At 40.1% G+C, this 14,798-nt stretch overlaps 1 protein-coding gene and 1 pseudogene across 4 annotated transcripts in view; both read right to left on the minus strand.

The window, feature by feature from the left end:
- Positions 1-14,798, minus strand: part of LOC148016217 (serine/threonine protein phosphatase 2A 55 kDa regulatory subunit B beta isoform-like) — a 49,736-nt gene that overhangs the window by 15,237 nt on the left and 19,701 nt on the right. For 3 of the 4 annotated variants that reach the window (XM_087664362.1, XM_087664360.1, XM_087664363.1), the window contains 3 exons: positions 13,649-13,858; positions 13,404-13,495; positions 137-255 (listed from right to left, as the gene is read on the minus strand). In XM_087664362.1, the coding sequence (XP_087520488.1) occupies positions 137-255; positions 13,404-13,495; positions 13,649-13,858 (421 nt within the window). The remainder of the gene's footprint in view (positions 1-136; positions 256-13,403; positions 13,496-13,648; positions 13,859-14,798) is intronic. The other variant, XM_087664361.1, reaches the window with a different exon arrangement.
- LOC148016218 (uncharacterized) lies at positions 2,554-4,645 on the minus strand (annotated as a pseudogene).

A 14,798-nucleotide genomic window follows, 5' to 3' on the forward strand; every position in this document is an offset into this window, starting at 1 on the left:
TCAACTTCGATCTAACTTTAGATCTGCCCAAAGAAACTGCTACTGAAATTACTTCTTTATGACAACCAGTTGGTTAATTACTTAAGTGATAATACTGGAGTTGTTTGGAGGGGAAAACAGGAGAGAAGAAAATTACCAGACAACTCCTCCATGTTGGCAGGCTTTATATCCACTATGTTGAAACTCTGGTCACTGATCTCCAGATTCCACAAATTTATCCGCAAATCATCAGCTGAAATATAAGTTTCCCCATCACTGCGTAAAGCAAACAAAATGAACAAGCTTTAAGCTCAACAGGACATGTGCATAATAGTTCTGAAAACCCAAACCTAACCAATGCATGATTAATGAGGAATATGAAAAACAGCAAATATCAGCTAGCTATTTTACCGTTTCTCAAAACTTCATTAGTGTATTAGCTTCAAGAAACTTGTCATCAGTATCCAATACATCAACTTGCAGCTTTCAGCCATCACAGACTAAACATTGCAATGAGCTGGAAATATAAAATTGTAAGCCTAGCAATGAAGCAAATGTATTTGCAAAGTGCTCTTGCTCCCAATCCAAGGGACTCATGGGCACAATATAACTTGTAGCCAAGGAATTGGATCTAAAGACAGACCTGCGTGGTTGGCCTATAGCATAATGCCAAAAGAGTAGTTTGTCAAAAGACAACACAACACATTGATGGTCACAACTTTGCACATTGATCCTTCTCTATATGGTTCTGAAAGTCAGGGACTGATTGCAACTATATAGAATTAGATGTAAATAATCAGAGCAATCAATCAACCTGCACAACATAGGATTGTTTTCTCCTTCTCATCTAACTTCTGCTCTAATATAACATGTAAGGTAATTGATTGACAGGAGGAGAGTTGACCATTGGTCTCTGCTTGTGCAAATGCAAACACATCCATATATTCACGGCATGGTACATAAACTATATTTAGCTTTAATGAACAGCACATGGGCAAATATTTTGCAATTTTCAAAGCTCAAGTTGTGGATAGACCACCTATTCCCTATGAAACCAGCCTTCCTTCCGTGGATAGGTGGTAATTCCTTGATTACAATTTAGTTACAGCAATAACATTTATTACAAAACTGAGAAATGCAAGTTAACTCTCAATCTTGGACAATGGACACCTTGTTGGCCCCAAAACTGGCACCCCTTTCGGTATTTCTTTAACTTCATTGAAGAAGAAGTTGATGTACAATGGGATTTTCCCAATCCCTTTCGATACTCCAACTCCCCCTGCTTTCCAAAATGACCGGCAAGTCTTCGATTTGAGTTGCCCTTTGATTCCAACAGCCAATTGGCCTTCACCCACTTTGACGGAGATGGAAAATGCCCCAAATCCCTCCACTTGAATTTGACTGAAAACAGCTTCAACCCTCTTGAATCCAAGACTTGGAGCTTCCAATTTCCGGAAAGCTTCTCGAGGCTACTGCTAGACCCTAATTTCTGCTGCAAATTAAGGTTTACAACAAAGAAATCTAAAATTTCTAAGCCTCTGGTGATCTCAATGCTGTAATCTTCGGAGCAAGGCTATAGAAAGGTTGGGAGGTGAGAGAGAATACTGAGGAGACAGATAATTCAAACTTTCTTCACGAAGAACTAAAGAAATCAATCATTTACTGCCGTTACCCTGTCTCAACAGCCTATAAATACTGTCGCTTGTTGTTGGGAACCCTTGCCCTGTTGTCGCCTAAAATAAATGCTGCCACCAACAGCCCAGATGCTATCGCGTGCAGTTTGAGGGTCCTTAGGAGCTGCTGCCTCCTGCAAGCTACTCTTTCCTATTGGAAAATGGAGGAAAAACAATCCCAATCAGCTCCAACAACTCCACACAATTCACAATAGTAGAATGGTCACGTTTTCCTCTTCTTTAGCCTCTCACCAACCTTCATGGGCAATTTTTTCAAACAACAACCTTCCCAAATGGTTTTTCCAACAATATCCATAATTAGAAATTAATTTTTACTCTTTAAATACTAAAAATTAATCTAATAATTATTTTGGTGCCCAAAAAAATAATATGACTTGCCAATAATTAAATTGGCTAAGCAACTTCCATTCTCGAGTATCTATGTGACATCTTTGACCATCAGATTGGCGTTAGTAACCATTAAACGCCACTTATCTAGTGTCACTAACTAACACTTATGGCCAAATGAATAACCTAGGCCAACAAACATAGTAGCAATGGAACGGGAACGCAAACGCAAACGGGAACGCAAATGCGAACGCAAGGTCCTAAGGAAATATGAACGAAGCCTCAAGGGGAATGGGAACGTAAGGAAAACGACTTGTACTATATATATGATTTACATATTTTAAACAATTCATTTATATATTTCATAAAAGCTCTTTGAAAAACACATGCACAATTTACAAAACATGATAGTCTTTTTCATTGATAAATGGATGGTTACATTGAAATGACACATAACTTATAAGATCCAAAATAGATGATAATCTAGGATTATGGTATAGTTGACAAAATATAGCAACTTGGAATTTGAAAGTCTCTCAAAGTAATCATTGGATCATACACGGCTGCCACTAGTAGCAAGACTATCCAAAAGACTATCATCCACATTGTCTAAGAAAGCCATATCATCATCAAAATCAGCATTTGCAAGTTCCAAAGCATCTTGATCATCGACCATATATGTAAGCATAGATGTCTCCCCATCCTCATCATCAAAGGACTCTTCTTCATCAAGAGCTATAAAATTTTCTGCCTTGACAGAAGCCACATCTGCAAGCAAGCGCAAGTTTGCACTGACAAATATCAAGCCATTCACTTGTTTTGTCCCAAACCTATTCCGCTTTTTAGATACAACATGCCCAAATACACTCCATAGTTGCTCAATGGGAGAGGAGCTTGCACCTTGAGACAAAATCCGCACTGCCAATGTTTGAAGCTCAGGTGTATGTGCCCCATAATCTTCCCACCATAAGGCAACGCCAATCTTAAACCGATCTAGTTGTGCATTAGCTAACCCAAACCTTCCTAACTTGTTTCTATAAAAACCAAGCTAATCTTTCACCAATCTTCTCTTAGTATCAATGGGAACCAACCTAGAAAGCACTATGTCCCAACCCTGCATTACCTCTTCATCCTTCTCTTGACCACACCCTTGGAACTCTAGATCTAATACATATGCTACTGCATGCATAGGTGAGTGATAAGCATTCCATCTTGCCTCACATAAATCTTGGACTTCTTTATACTTTGCATCATCCAAACCAAGCTATCCTAGCTTCTCAATCATGCGATCTCCCCCCTCATAGACCTTTCCAATGCATGGCTCTCGTCCATCTGCAATTTGCATCAAGCGCATGATTGGTTTCATGACAATATTGATACTTTTCAATTTATTCCAAAATGCATGATCTTGTATGATATTCTCCACTGCTGTACCAGCCCTTGATCTAGAAGTAGCCCATCCCATCCACTCATTACTTACCACCAATTGCTTCAGGGGTAAGCTTACCTTCTCGAGTCTCTTTGTCATAAGAAAGTTATAGCCAAAGCGCGTCTCAGAGTACTTTAAGAGATCTTTTTTAGGTGATCTGCTATAGAGCTCACTACAAATGAACTGATGGCTTTGGATGAAACTGATTATATCCTTATCCTTTTGGATGAAGGAATCAATCCATGACAAGCTACCAATGTCTTTCAACAAATTGCTCAAACAATGAGCAAACGGGCTGAATGTGATGTGCGGATCTCTCTCCTTAAATCTCATACCTGCTGCCCTATTTGTTGCCACACCATCAGCGAGAAACTGGATTACATTTTCAGCCCCAACTTTTTCAACACCTTCCGCCCATTCCTCCACAAGCTGATCTGCACTTTTTCCTGTACTTAAGGCATCATGTGAGGAAATGAATTGCATCTTTCCTCAGGAATAAGCAACCATCCCATGGATGGACTATTTTCAAGTATCACTCTACCCATCTGCTCTCAAAGAGACACCATTCTTTACCCAACTTTCTTGCACAATTGCCAAAGCACATTCAATTGCATCCTTTTCCTTTTGCAACAAAGTGGTACGCACTATCTCATATGATGGAGGCTTATAGGTTGGACCATACTTGGCAATCTTGAACCATCTCAAGGAAGTAGGAAGATCTTATAACATTAAATGCAACATGATCATGGTAGAAAAACCTTGCCACAATTGCATCCACCTTGTCCTTTTTATGAGGATCCCAAGCTGTTCCCAAGGTTTGTTGCTTGCTGCATTTTCCATGATGGGATTGTGAGGATGCAAAAGTTCCAAGTCCTCCATGCATGGCTCCATCACCCATGACTATATCATCAGCTTGTCCACTAAAAAAAGATGCATCAATTGCTTGTTTTTTCCTTGCGTATGCTTTGTCTTCTTCACTTGCGTACTTTGCCAAGAGCTGCCTTTGCATTTCGGAATTTATTTGGGCTCTGATGTCAACATGACATAAGTGTTGCTTCACACGATTGAATCCTCCTGTTTTCAATTGCTCACACCTTTTGCATTTCCATTTCTTTGCACCTCCCTTTGATGCATAATGGTCCACTTTCTCAACCTCATCCCATCAACTAGGCTGAGATCGCTTATTGCCCGAACGCTTTGATCCCGAGGAAGCCATGACTTCTACAAATTCAGGAATCAAAAGGATTAGTCAACCCTCCATGAGACTCGGCCTGTTTTAAGAGAGAGAAAGGGACTACTGTGAAAACAGAGTTGTTTTAGAGAGAGAGACAGAGAGAGAGCTGTAATTAGTAAAAGAAAAGACTGATAGCTATAAACAATAACATCTAAGGCTCTAAGCTTGTTTTGAGAGAGAGAGAGAGAGAGAGCTGTAAAAACAAAGCTAAGATAGAGAGAGAGAGAGAGATGTAATTATTCTGAAATGGAAGGGAGAGAGGGAGAGAGAGAGAGAGCTATAATTATTATGAAATGGAAGGGGGAGAGAGAGAGAGAGGGAGGAGACTACAGTCCAACAGGCAGTTTTCTCTTACCTAGAGGTTGAAACGAATGCATGCTAGTCACATCACACAATGCACTGCTCCCGACAGTGCGATAGTTTACACACCAATCGCCACAATTCGGACACCTCGTGGGTCACTTTCGGTAGTCCCAACAATACCGTCACTTTTTTAATGTTCCCTTTTGGGGAATGGCAACATCCACATTCCCCTTCACATTCCCCCACCCGTTTCCCCCTTCACAATCCTTCCCCACAGCATTCCCCCACATTTCCCTCCACATTCCCCACGTTCCCCCAGTCATTCTCTCTTCACAGGCGTTCCCTTGCAACGTTTCCCTGTTCCTTTGGCATTTTTTTGGTATGGAACACATTCCCACGTTCTCAAGGGGATGGAACAACGTTCCCTTACTACTATGCCAACAACTGCACCAGATACCACCAAGTACCTGTGCAGCATAACTTATAGCAACTTTTGCCTTTGACATCCCGTGATTTCCTAGAGTCTCGAGCTCGTAAATTTACTCTAACCCTAGTTACACCTCACATGTGCAACATTTACTTAACCATGTGATTAAAAATTAATCTACATGTTAAGAGAGGTTTCAAAAATACATGTCCTCATAACACCCTAAGTGTTCAAAATTTATGTTGGAGAAACTGTCACTTAAGTTTGTGCTTTTTTTTCACACTTAGCAAATCTAAAAGACCAACTATTCTACTTGTGGCCAAGCACAATTTTTTGGTTGGCAGCAACTAGCAAGCATGCAAAGTAAACCAATACTTGACAGTATAATATGCCAACAAATATCCACCATGTAACTTGAATACATCCAAAATGCATCCATTCTTGCATGTTACTCCTTTTGAATGTGTATCTCAAACATAGCAGAACATAGAGCAGTTCACACCCAAGTGTGACACTGAGCAGCTAAGCTTGTCATGCATAGTCACAATGCAATGGCCCATGGGAATGGGGAGCACAACTTGTGGAGCGAGAATAAACTTCAAGAAAAACAGAACGAGAACAAGAATGCCACGTCATTAATATATGTAGAATACTTGACTCCCAAATATTGAAGCACAAAAACATAAACATAAAATGTAAAATAACTAAAGCATCTACTATATATTGGAGAAACTAAATTTGTTTTGTTAATATGTTTAACTAAAGTTTTTTATATTAGAACATTTTAATTTTTACAAAAAAAATTATATGTTAAGTAAAGTTTTTTATATTAAAATATTTTAAATGTTACATTTTTAGACCAAGATCAATATTTTATTATTTTTGACATTTTAACTAATATGCTTAAACTAAAACGTTTTAAATTTCCAATTTTAAGCTAAAATGCTTTTTATGTTTTTAAGTAAATGTTTGCTTATATCAACATTTTTAAGTTAAAATGTTTTTATGTCCTTAAGTGAAGGTTTAATTATTAAAACACTTTCTATGTTTTAATAAAACAGCTTTGATTAAACGTTTTAGATTTCACTTTTTAACTAAAACGTTTTTAATCAAACATGTTAAATTTTACATTTTTGTTTTAACTAATACATCGCTAATCAAAACGTTTTAATGTTATGCTTAAGCTAAAATGTTCCAATTATACATTTTCAATGCTTTAAAATGTTCTGCTTAAGCTAAAATGTTTCAATTAAACATTTGCAATGTTTTTAACTAACATGTTTCCAATTAAAATGTATTAATGTCACCTGTCAAATTATCCTACTCCTAGCTTTTCATATTTGTGGCTTGACTAATCCAATTTGAAGATGAGAAGGCCAAAAAAAGAATATCCACCTAGTTGCTTCAAATGTTTCTTTTGTCCACATGTCAACATGTTTTGTTTCGTCATGTTTCTAAGTTCCCAACATTATGGATACCGTGTTCCAACGTTCCATTTCCCCCTCCAGCATCTACAGTAATGGCCTTGGTAGAGTGTGATCCATTGGCTCCTATCTTTTTGAGTCGCTTATCATGCTCCAAGAGAAGCAAAGCTAACTCCTCCAAAAGAAGAGTCCTATGTGCCTTGGAGGTAAAGACAACTAGTATAGAGGATATTATACTTAGGAGATGGTAACTAGGTAAGAAGAACCATTATTGCCATATCCTTTGAATATATCGTCCGCCTTCTAATAATAAGAGAGAAGAGAGCTTTGTTCACACCTCCAATCTCATCTGCAACCTATATACATGAACAAGGACAACATCTTGTAGACTCACAAAAAGAAAGAACCTAGCCCGAGAATTGAGCCGATCCCATTGAGCTACTTAGGCCATAGTAGAACCACTAGCAGTTCTCCACATGTCCAAGAATAGGAGTAGTAATAAAATCCTAAAGATCAATGGTATCGAGAATGCATTCCGCTTTGCATGATCATAGGGAGTAGTTTGACCGGTCACATTAATCTTCTTTGGGTAAGGAAGGAAAAACTGGCCATCATGGCAATATGAGGGACAGAAGGGCAGGCCCTATGGGAAACATGTAAAGAAACAAAAGGAGAAAGTCACTCAGACCTTCGAGACCTATCAAAATGATGTTCCCTTTCAAAAGGGGACTCTTATCTTTGTTCCTCATATTGCTCTTCATGAAATTTGAACCAAGGGGAACGCCTATCTTCAAAGAAAAATATGGTTTCAACATCAGAGTCATCAAACGAATTGAACTATTCGTAGTTGATCTCAATCATAGACCTGCAATCACACTAGAAAATTTGTGTTTTGGTGTTGGGATGCCCGAACAGAGGGAATATCTCTTAGCAGATATGTTAGCTCATGTGTGAGTCTGTGCATGCAAAGGCTGGGCACATTATTTAGGATATTTTAGGCATTTTTAATGGTCTTTACTTTGGTTATATTGAGCATGCTAGCCAACCTAATCATATTGAGGACATATTTTTGTCCTATATATTCAAGCTCCTCCTCACTCAATAAGTCATCTGCCATCACACGTGGAGACTCCATGGAGAGAGGAGTTGTTGCCGGTGCCCATACAACTAGTGACTCACTATTGTATGCGACTGTCTCGTGTTGGATATATGGATTCCATTTCCTGAGCATACATCTAAGTTCTTATATGTATTGTGTTCTTCAGTGTTTTTTCTTTCCCTTTCTCTTTTGTCTTGTGTTTCAACAATTTATTACAACATATGTTTATGCTTCCATTGCTGCTCCACTTCTGACAAGATCGCCTACACCCTACAAAGGAAGATCATAGATATCTCGCATGCTTTGTAGAAGGCATGAAAAATGTAGCAAGATCACGTTCTTCACGACCAATCTGCTCCAAATAGCAACCTAGATGTAGTCTCCTCTCGTGAAGGTCTCTACATCCCCACTTAGGCAATGATACCATGTGTAAGTGCAACGGAAGAGAGAGACAAACACAGAGAGAAGAGAGAGATAGCAAGAGAGAAGAGAACGAAGTGATAATCTGCACTGAATCTGAATGGAATGTTGAATACAAAGGCAGACTAATCAGTCCTTGCACAAGCCCAAGGCATCATTGAGAGCCAGATCAGGATGATGACGATCGTTGCACTAGAGGCAGAGAATGTCATAGACAGAGTGTGCTCAACTTGCAGAAGAAGATGAATAACCGGCTTGCTATATATAGCAGAAAATGACCAAAACTAGCTGACATGAAAATGGCCAAAAATATGATGCAATCCGCCAGCATAAAACTGGCTGACCAGCCTGCAATGAATGTGAAAATGCTAGCGAAAACCTCTATGTAGGCCCCCTACTACCTAGCCATGAAAAGAGGTTGCATGGCCACTGGAAAGGCTGGAAATTGGTCACTGACAATATGAACAGACCCGACACTCATTGAAAAAGAAATGCACACAGCTAGATTGGGCTAGAGCTCCTCTATCTCCATCAAACTCTGACAGAGCTCACGACAAAGAGATGATAGACTATCAAAATACAAGCTAACATACCCATCCAAGGATGAAAACTCCTTGCACTATGTAAGCATGTCTCCCTTTTACCTTCCCAAAGGAGTGGTCATCTTGGATCCACCATGTTTGTAGCACATTATCATTGTGGCACTCTACTATGGCAGATATTATCTCAGCTATATCTCTTCACCCTAGCCTTGCCTTATATTGACGCTATTTATGGAGGATGTTTAATTTTCCCCTCTTACTATCATTAATATCCATCCCCAAAAAAAAAGGTAAGACCCTTTAAATAGGGCTATCCCAAAAGGAAAATATACATCACCTCTATAGTCTTTGTAGGTCCTTGGGCAACCAAGGTGTACCACAAAGCAATGTTTCCCATCATCAGAGACCAGCATTTTCTTCAGCAAAGTATATCGTAGGTTTTGCATTAATCCTGTTTTCTTCCCATCTTATATTTCTGGAATCAACTTGCCCGCTCGTATAGCGCTCTGCTTCAAAATTTGTGAAAGTGGCGGTATATTTTCTCTGTTTGGTTTGCAGTGTATCAACGCGAGGGCCAACTGCCATATGATTCCTTTTTGGGCTTGATAGGGGGTGTTCAATGTTGAGCTACTAATAGGGTTGGCCCTCATCATAATCATCATGCACTAACCCTTAAATTAGTCTCCTCAACACAGCCTGAAAAAGGAATTAAGGCAAAATTACCAAAAATAACTGGATTATCTTGACAATAAGACAAGCACATCCCCCATCCTTTATAAAGAGGAGCCTTGTGTTTGTGCATCCTAAATCCCCTCATTCCAGCCAGCCAACCTTCAGCAGCTTCATCTCCCACTGTTGCCCACATCCCTATCAGAGGGCATTGCCAGTTCATGGAGCCTTCCTGCCCTACTGTCTCTTTGAAGACACTCTACTACTGCGTGTGCTGTTTCTACTGGCCATCCAACTAAGGCCACCTACTCCAGGCCTGAACCACATCCAGGTTTGCTGTTGCTACAAGCTGCCCAGCATCCCACCCCTCCTGCAGTAATCATCTGCATCCACAGCCCTTGCATTTGCTGTTTCAAAGGTCTTCTGGAGCTAGCACATGAGCATTTTCTAGTACAGGATGTCCCAGTCAGCCATCCAGCCTTCAGAGTATTCTAGACTGCTGATATCATCAACACCTGCTCCAGATTACAGCCAGATCTGCATTTTTGCTGCAATTATCAATCTTCATCATCTTCAAGCATCATGTACTGCAGCTCCTACATTTTGGGATCCATTTGAGTACAACACATTCTGACGCACCTTCACTTCAATCCTAGAGATATAGAGGTTCACGGACCCATTGATTTTATTATCTTCAATCTCATTCATTCATTATCATTCGGCATTTTACAAATATTGTTCTCCATGTTGTCATGCACACTATGTTTTCTGTGTTTGCTATACAATTTCTTTACACAAGCTTGCAAAGTGTTCTCTATGTGGCAAGCGTCAGCCTGTAGAGGAGAGTGCAACAATCAAGTGGAAGTCTCCAAGACTCACACAGCCTGCAGTCCAAAATGCAAGTGCTTGGACATGAAACACAGATGGTAAGTCCAGGATGACAGCTGGAAAAAGGGCCACAACAACCAGTGAAGAAGCAGAAGCAACCTGATGGTGGGCGGCAGCGTGACTGAGGTGGATAGCAGCTGTAGGTGTTGGTTGGTAGTCCTTCAAGGCAGGGGCAGGAGCCGCTGAAGAGGAAGGTGATGAAGGATGATAATGATAATGATGACAATGAAGGTGATGGAGAGCTAGCACAGAAAGTGAGGAAATGTGATTATCAGAGTGAATGAAGGAATGCCCACAACATCCTTTTATGGGAGAACTTTGGGCATTTGTCCTACCACCATATAGAATATCTTTTGAGACAGACTAGGGTCGTCTACATTTTCTAGATAGCTCACATAAAACAAAGCTAGACCTAAAGGAGGAGACAATGTTACCCCATGCCAAGTAACTGTCCACTTAAGAGTCTAGATACCCCTCATAACACAAATCTGGACCTAAAGGAGAACTTTGAACGAACAAAATTTCACCACACCAAGCAAGTATCATCTCTCTATCTACACTTGACAAGAGCTGCTCTTTCCGACATGGTTTGTGGCATGTGCTAGTGGACAGTCCAATACACAGCACTAGCATTCCAATACACACTATATTTGGGAGTCCAAAGTAATGCCTAGATTAGTAATACACAGGATGACCTCATGCTCCTTTGTAAGCCATCAGCCACACAAACAAGTTCACCTTTCAGAACCTGAAGCTGTCACAGTATCTAAACAAAAACTATGTAAGAAATCTAAACACATCCAATATTCAGCCATATAAATTCTCCTACCTAGGTTAGCTGAACAATGGTATGCCAGGTGACCTCCATAAAGAATGTGCCAAAGCCTCTCCTAAGTCCCACTGGAGGGTGGGCTGCTTTCTTCACCAGTTGATCCCTCTTCAGCTTCATTTGGAGACAATTTGAACATGAAGTGAGTTCCAAGAGGTGATCAACGCCTCCTCAGAATTGTAATTAATAAGCCCATGAAGTGCAAGTAGAACTTGGCCGAACTTCCAGTGAAGAAGTAGAAGATTGGGTGTTTAAATGCCATCTTCAGCAGCCACATATTTCTGCACAGTGGAATACAGGCAGAAGATGTGGATGAAGGAGTAGATTATTGGGTGTTTTGAAGCCACAGTATTTCTCTAGAGTACTGGCCCAGACTACTACTGTTTTGTGCATTCCAGTGTATATAAACACACTTGCAGACCTTACATATGCAATGAAGAGTGATTCCTACAGCTCTGTCTCCCATCTTACTTGTAACCATTTGAGTTTGGTTTCATGCTGATTCTGCCTTCTTTTTCCTGTTTTATTGCAAAAGCTTTCTCACATTTTGCAGCCCAAACTCATCTCGACGTCTGTGTTCATGATAGTTGTGCCTTTCTTAAGTGCTAGTTGTGCCTTTTCTTTTGTATTGCAAAAGCTTTCTCACGTTAAGTCACGGACGTCTCAAGTTCAACACGCCCTATGTGTATCAGGTTGATAGCCTTTTTAAAAAAGTCTGTAGTTCACATTCACCGATATAGCCACTCTGTCATGGTTGTCTCAAGTTCAACGCACCCTATGTGTATCAGCCTGATAATCTTTTCAAAAAGTCCATAGTTCACATTTGTCACCAATATAGCCAACAAACAAAATCTTGCAAGAAGCGGTGCTAAGACATCTAAGCTACCTGCAGACATCCTCTAGATGCTACTGCCAGTTGCATCCTCGTGAAGGTGATGCTAAAGTGCACATGTTCCCCCCCCCCCCCCCCCCAAAAACCAAAAAACACAACAAAAAAAACAAAGGAAAAACTCTCTCCTCTCATAGCCTCCCTATAAAATCTAATAATTTCTTGCAATCCCAAATTCAGGTCCCACCCCACCTCTCCAAACCTGAACTCCAAAATCTGCCATATGATGCCATCTGCCTCAAAGAGCATCTTATATCTTGGTGCTACCTTCTCCTTTCTTGAGCTTCTAGGAGCACCACCGTAATATCCCCACCATCGCTTATCTCCATAGAAAAAGTTGGCCTTGCCCCTCCCACTCTTCTATTAGAAGAAGAGAAGGAAGTGCTCCCTTGGAGTCCCCACAAATGTCACGGATCCAGGCCTCCCATTTAGAACATCAACTCCTTCCCTTTCTTGGAGCCACCTATGTCCTTTCCTAACTCAATCATATTACAGTTCCCTCAACGCATTGATTAACTGCGTACAAGAAGTGTTAGCTAATCTACCTTCCTGAGTACCCATTTAGGGCATAAAAGAAGGTTGAACCAAAGTCTGTTCGAATTTTGACCGACACTTATCTGGGCATAAGATGCCTGACAGCCGTTTCTCAAAGCCTAAGGACAGATATCATAATCCATCCTGTGGACTTTGAGGTGTAAAATTGATAGCACACCTACCCTAAAATCAACTTCCCCACTGCCGAGTACAACCTTGTAAGATGAGAACTCCTGAAGAAGGAAGGCAGTGAGTCTGCCTAACAAGGCTCTCTCTATCTGCGAATGCTCTCTCTATCTAAGAGGCTCTCTCTATCTGAGAAAGCTCTCTCTATTTGAGCCTTCTCTCTATATATGAGGAGGCTCTCTCTATCTGAGAAGGCTCTCTCCATTTGAGCACGCTATCTCTATCTGAGGAGGCCTTGGTGACAACTTGAATGGCCCAAATTTGCCTGAAGACAAGCAACAAACAAAGCCTGAAATCCTATACAAAAAATGGTCTATGAGCTTTTACAGTTCAAAAAGTTTCCACAAATCAAGATCAGGAACATGGTAAACAAGATAAAGGAGCTAAACAAAAGGTTCACAACAACAGGCATTGAGATACCTTACCATGCAAACTATAAATGCCCACTAGAAGGCCTAAACCTGATGAGATCTGTAAACTCAGATCCAACTGTAAATTAGAAAAATGAGTGCAATAGGCACTCTGTATACCTGTTGTTGGAAATGGAGTTTATGTGATAGTCATGAGCATGGGCATAGATTCTCCTACACCTAGCTACATGCGTCACCTCATTGCTGATAACCTGCATCCAATATAAATTACAATAAAGCCAGTAAGCTTGAGCACATTCAGCATGTGACAGGTTTTAAGACTTGGCTACTTAAAAACAATAACTGATTAACAGAACGCTTGCTAAAACAACCATGAATTGTAATAACCCTTGAGTGAATACAACTACCGTGGGCAGATGAAGTGATGGAATCCCCTCTGCTGGAAAGACATAGTCATTATATAAAAAATCACTGGGCCACTGAGATGAGCTCCCATTCAATGCATGTGATGCAGATCTGATAAGAGGGCTTCCCCCTACTATAGATCCATTACCCATAGGAACTGAAGGCTCCACATTCATTTCTGTCACTTTTTTAACCTTCTTCTCTGAAATCTGCAAGTTACAAATCACTTTTTTGTTACCCCAGTTATGTATGCATATATCATGTCAACCAAACTTTTTGGATTGCGTCACAGAGACGCCAGTAAACTTTCTTTTCACATGTAAGCAATGAAACTGTTGAGCACATTCCAAAAGTGAGAACATTCCAGTCATAGAGGCGTCTAGTGAGTTAGTAGTCATGTCATAGACAAGCGTGTCATGTACAGGATACATGGGAATAAATGCTTTTCAATAATCAAATGATACTTGCTTGAACCTTTTCTATGCTGAGAAAGAAAATATTAATGGCCTGTCTTTGAATTTATTTGTAAGTATGAAAGATGACACCAGACTCTAGTTTACAGATTACATTTCTTGTTAGAAACATACTAATAGTCATTTCTAACAGCAGATTTTACCATTCAATAACTTCTTCAGACGTTATCATGCAAAAGACATAAAACTGGAAAAATAACATGTGTGTAACTGTATTAAGTATAGATTAAAATGAATGTTTTAATAATTGGCTTGAAAAAACTTGCAGATTTCACACTGCTCTTTTCCATGATGACACTTTCCACAAAATCATTCAGTCCTAGGGGTCTACTCCAGATCATGTTTGAGATCGTCATCATTAGAGGTCTCTCAATGTGCTTCTAGGGACCATACATGTCCTCCCTATCTAGTTCAGTAGGTGGCCTTCTCTGCACTATAAAGTAATGTGGGATTAAATTATGAATCAAAAGCCAAACTTCATCCTCAGTCCTGGACTATCTCTGTGAATAACACTTCTGCAGTGCTCCTTGTGCTAGCATATTCTCCTATCAATCCAGCCTCAGCTGTGCTCTGCATAGAAAATCTAAGCCTGTGAGTGATTCATCGTCCCAAGTACATATAATGTGACATGCTCCACTCAGATTTATGCCTAAGTATGCAAATTAAAGCATCGGCT

This window comes from Lygodium microphyllum, chromosome 23 (assembly GCF_053477565.2).
Source record: "Lygodium microphyllum isolate KBCC chromosome 23, Lygodium_microphyllum_v1.1.10, whole genome shotgun sequence".
Classification (NCBI taxonomy): Eukaryota; Viridiplantae; Streptophyta; class Polypodiopsida; order Schizaeales; family Lygodiaceae; genus Lygodium; species Lygodium microphyllum.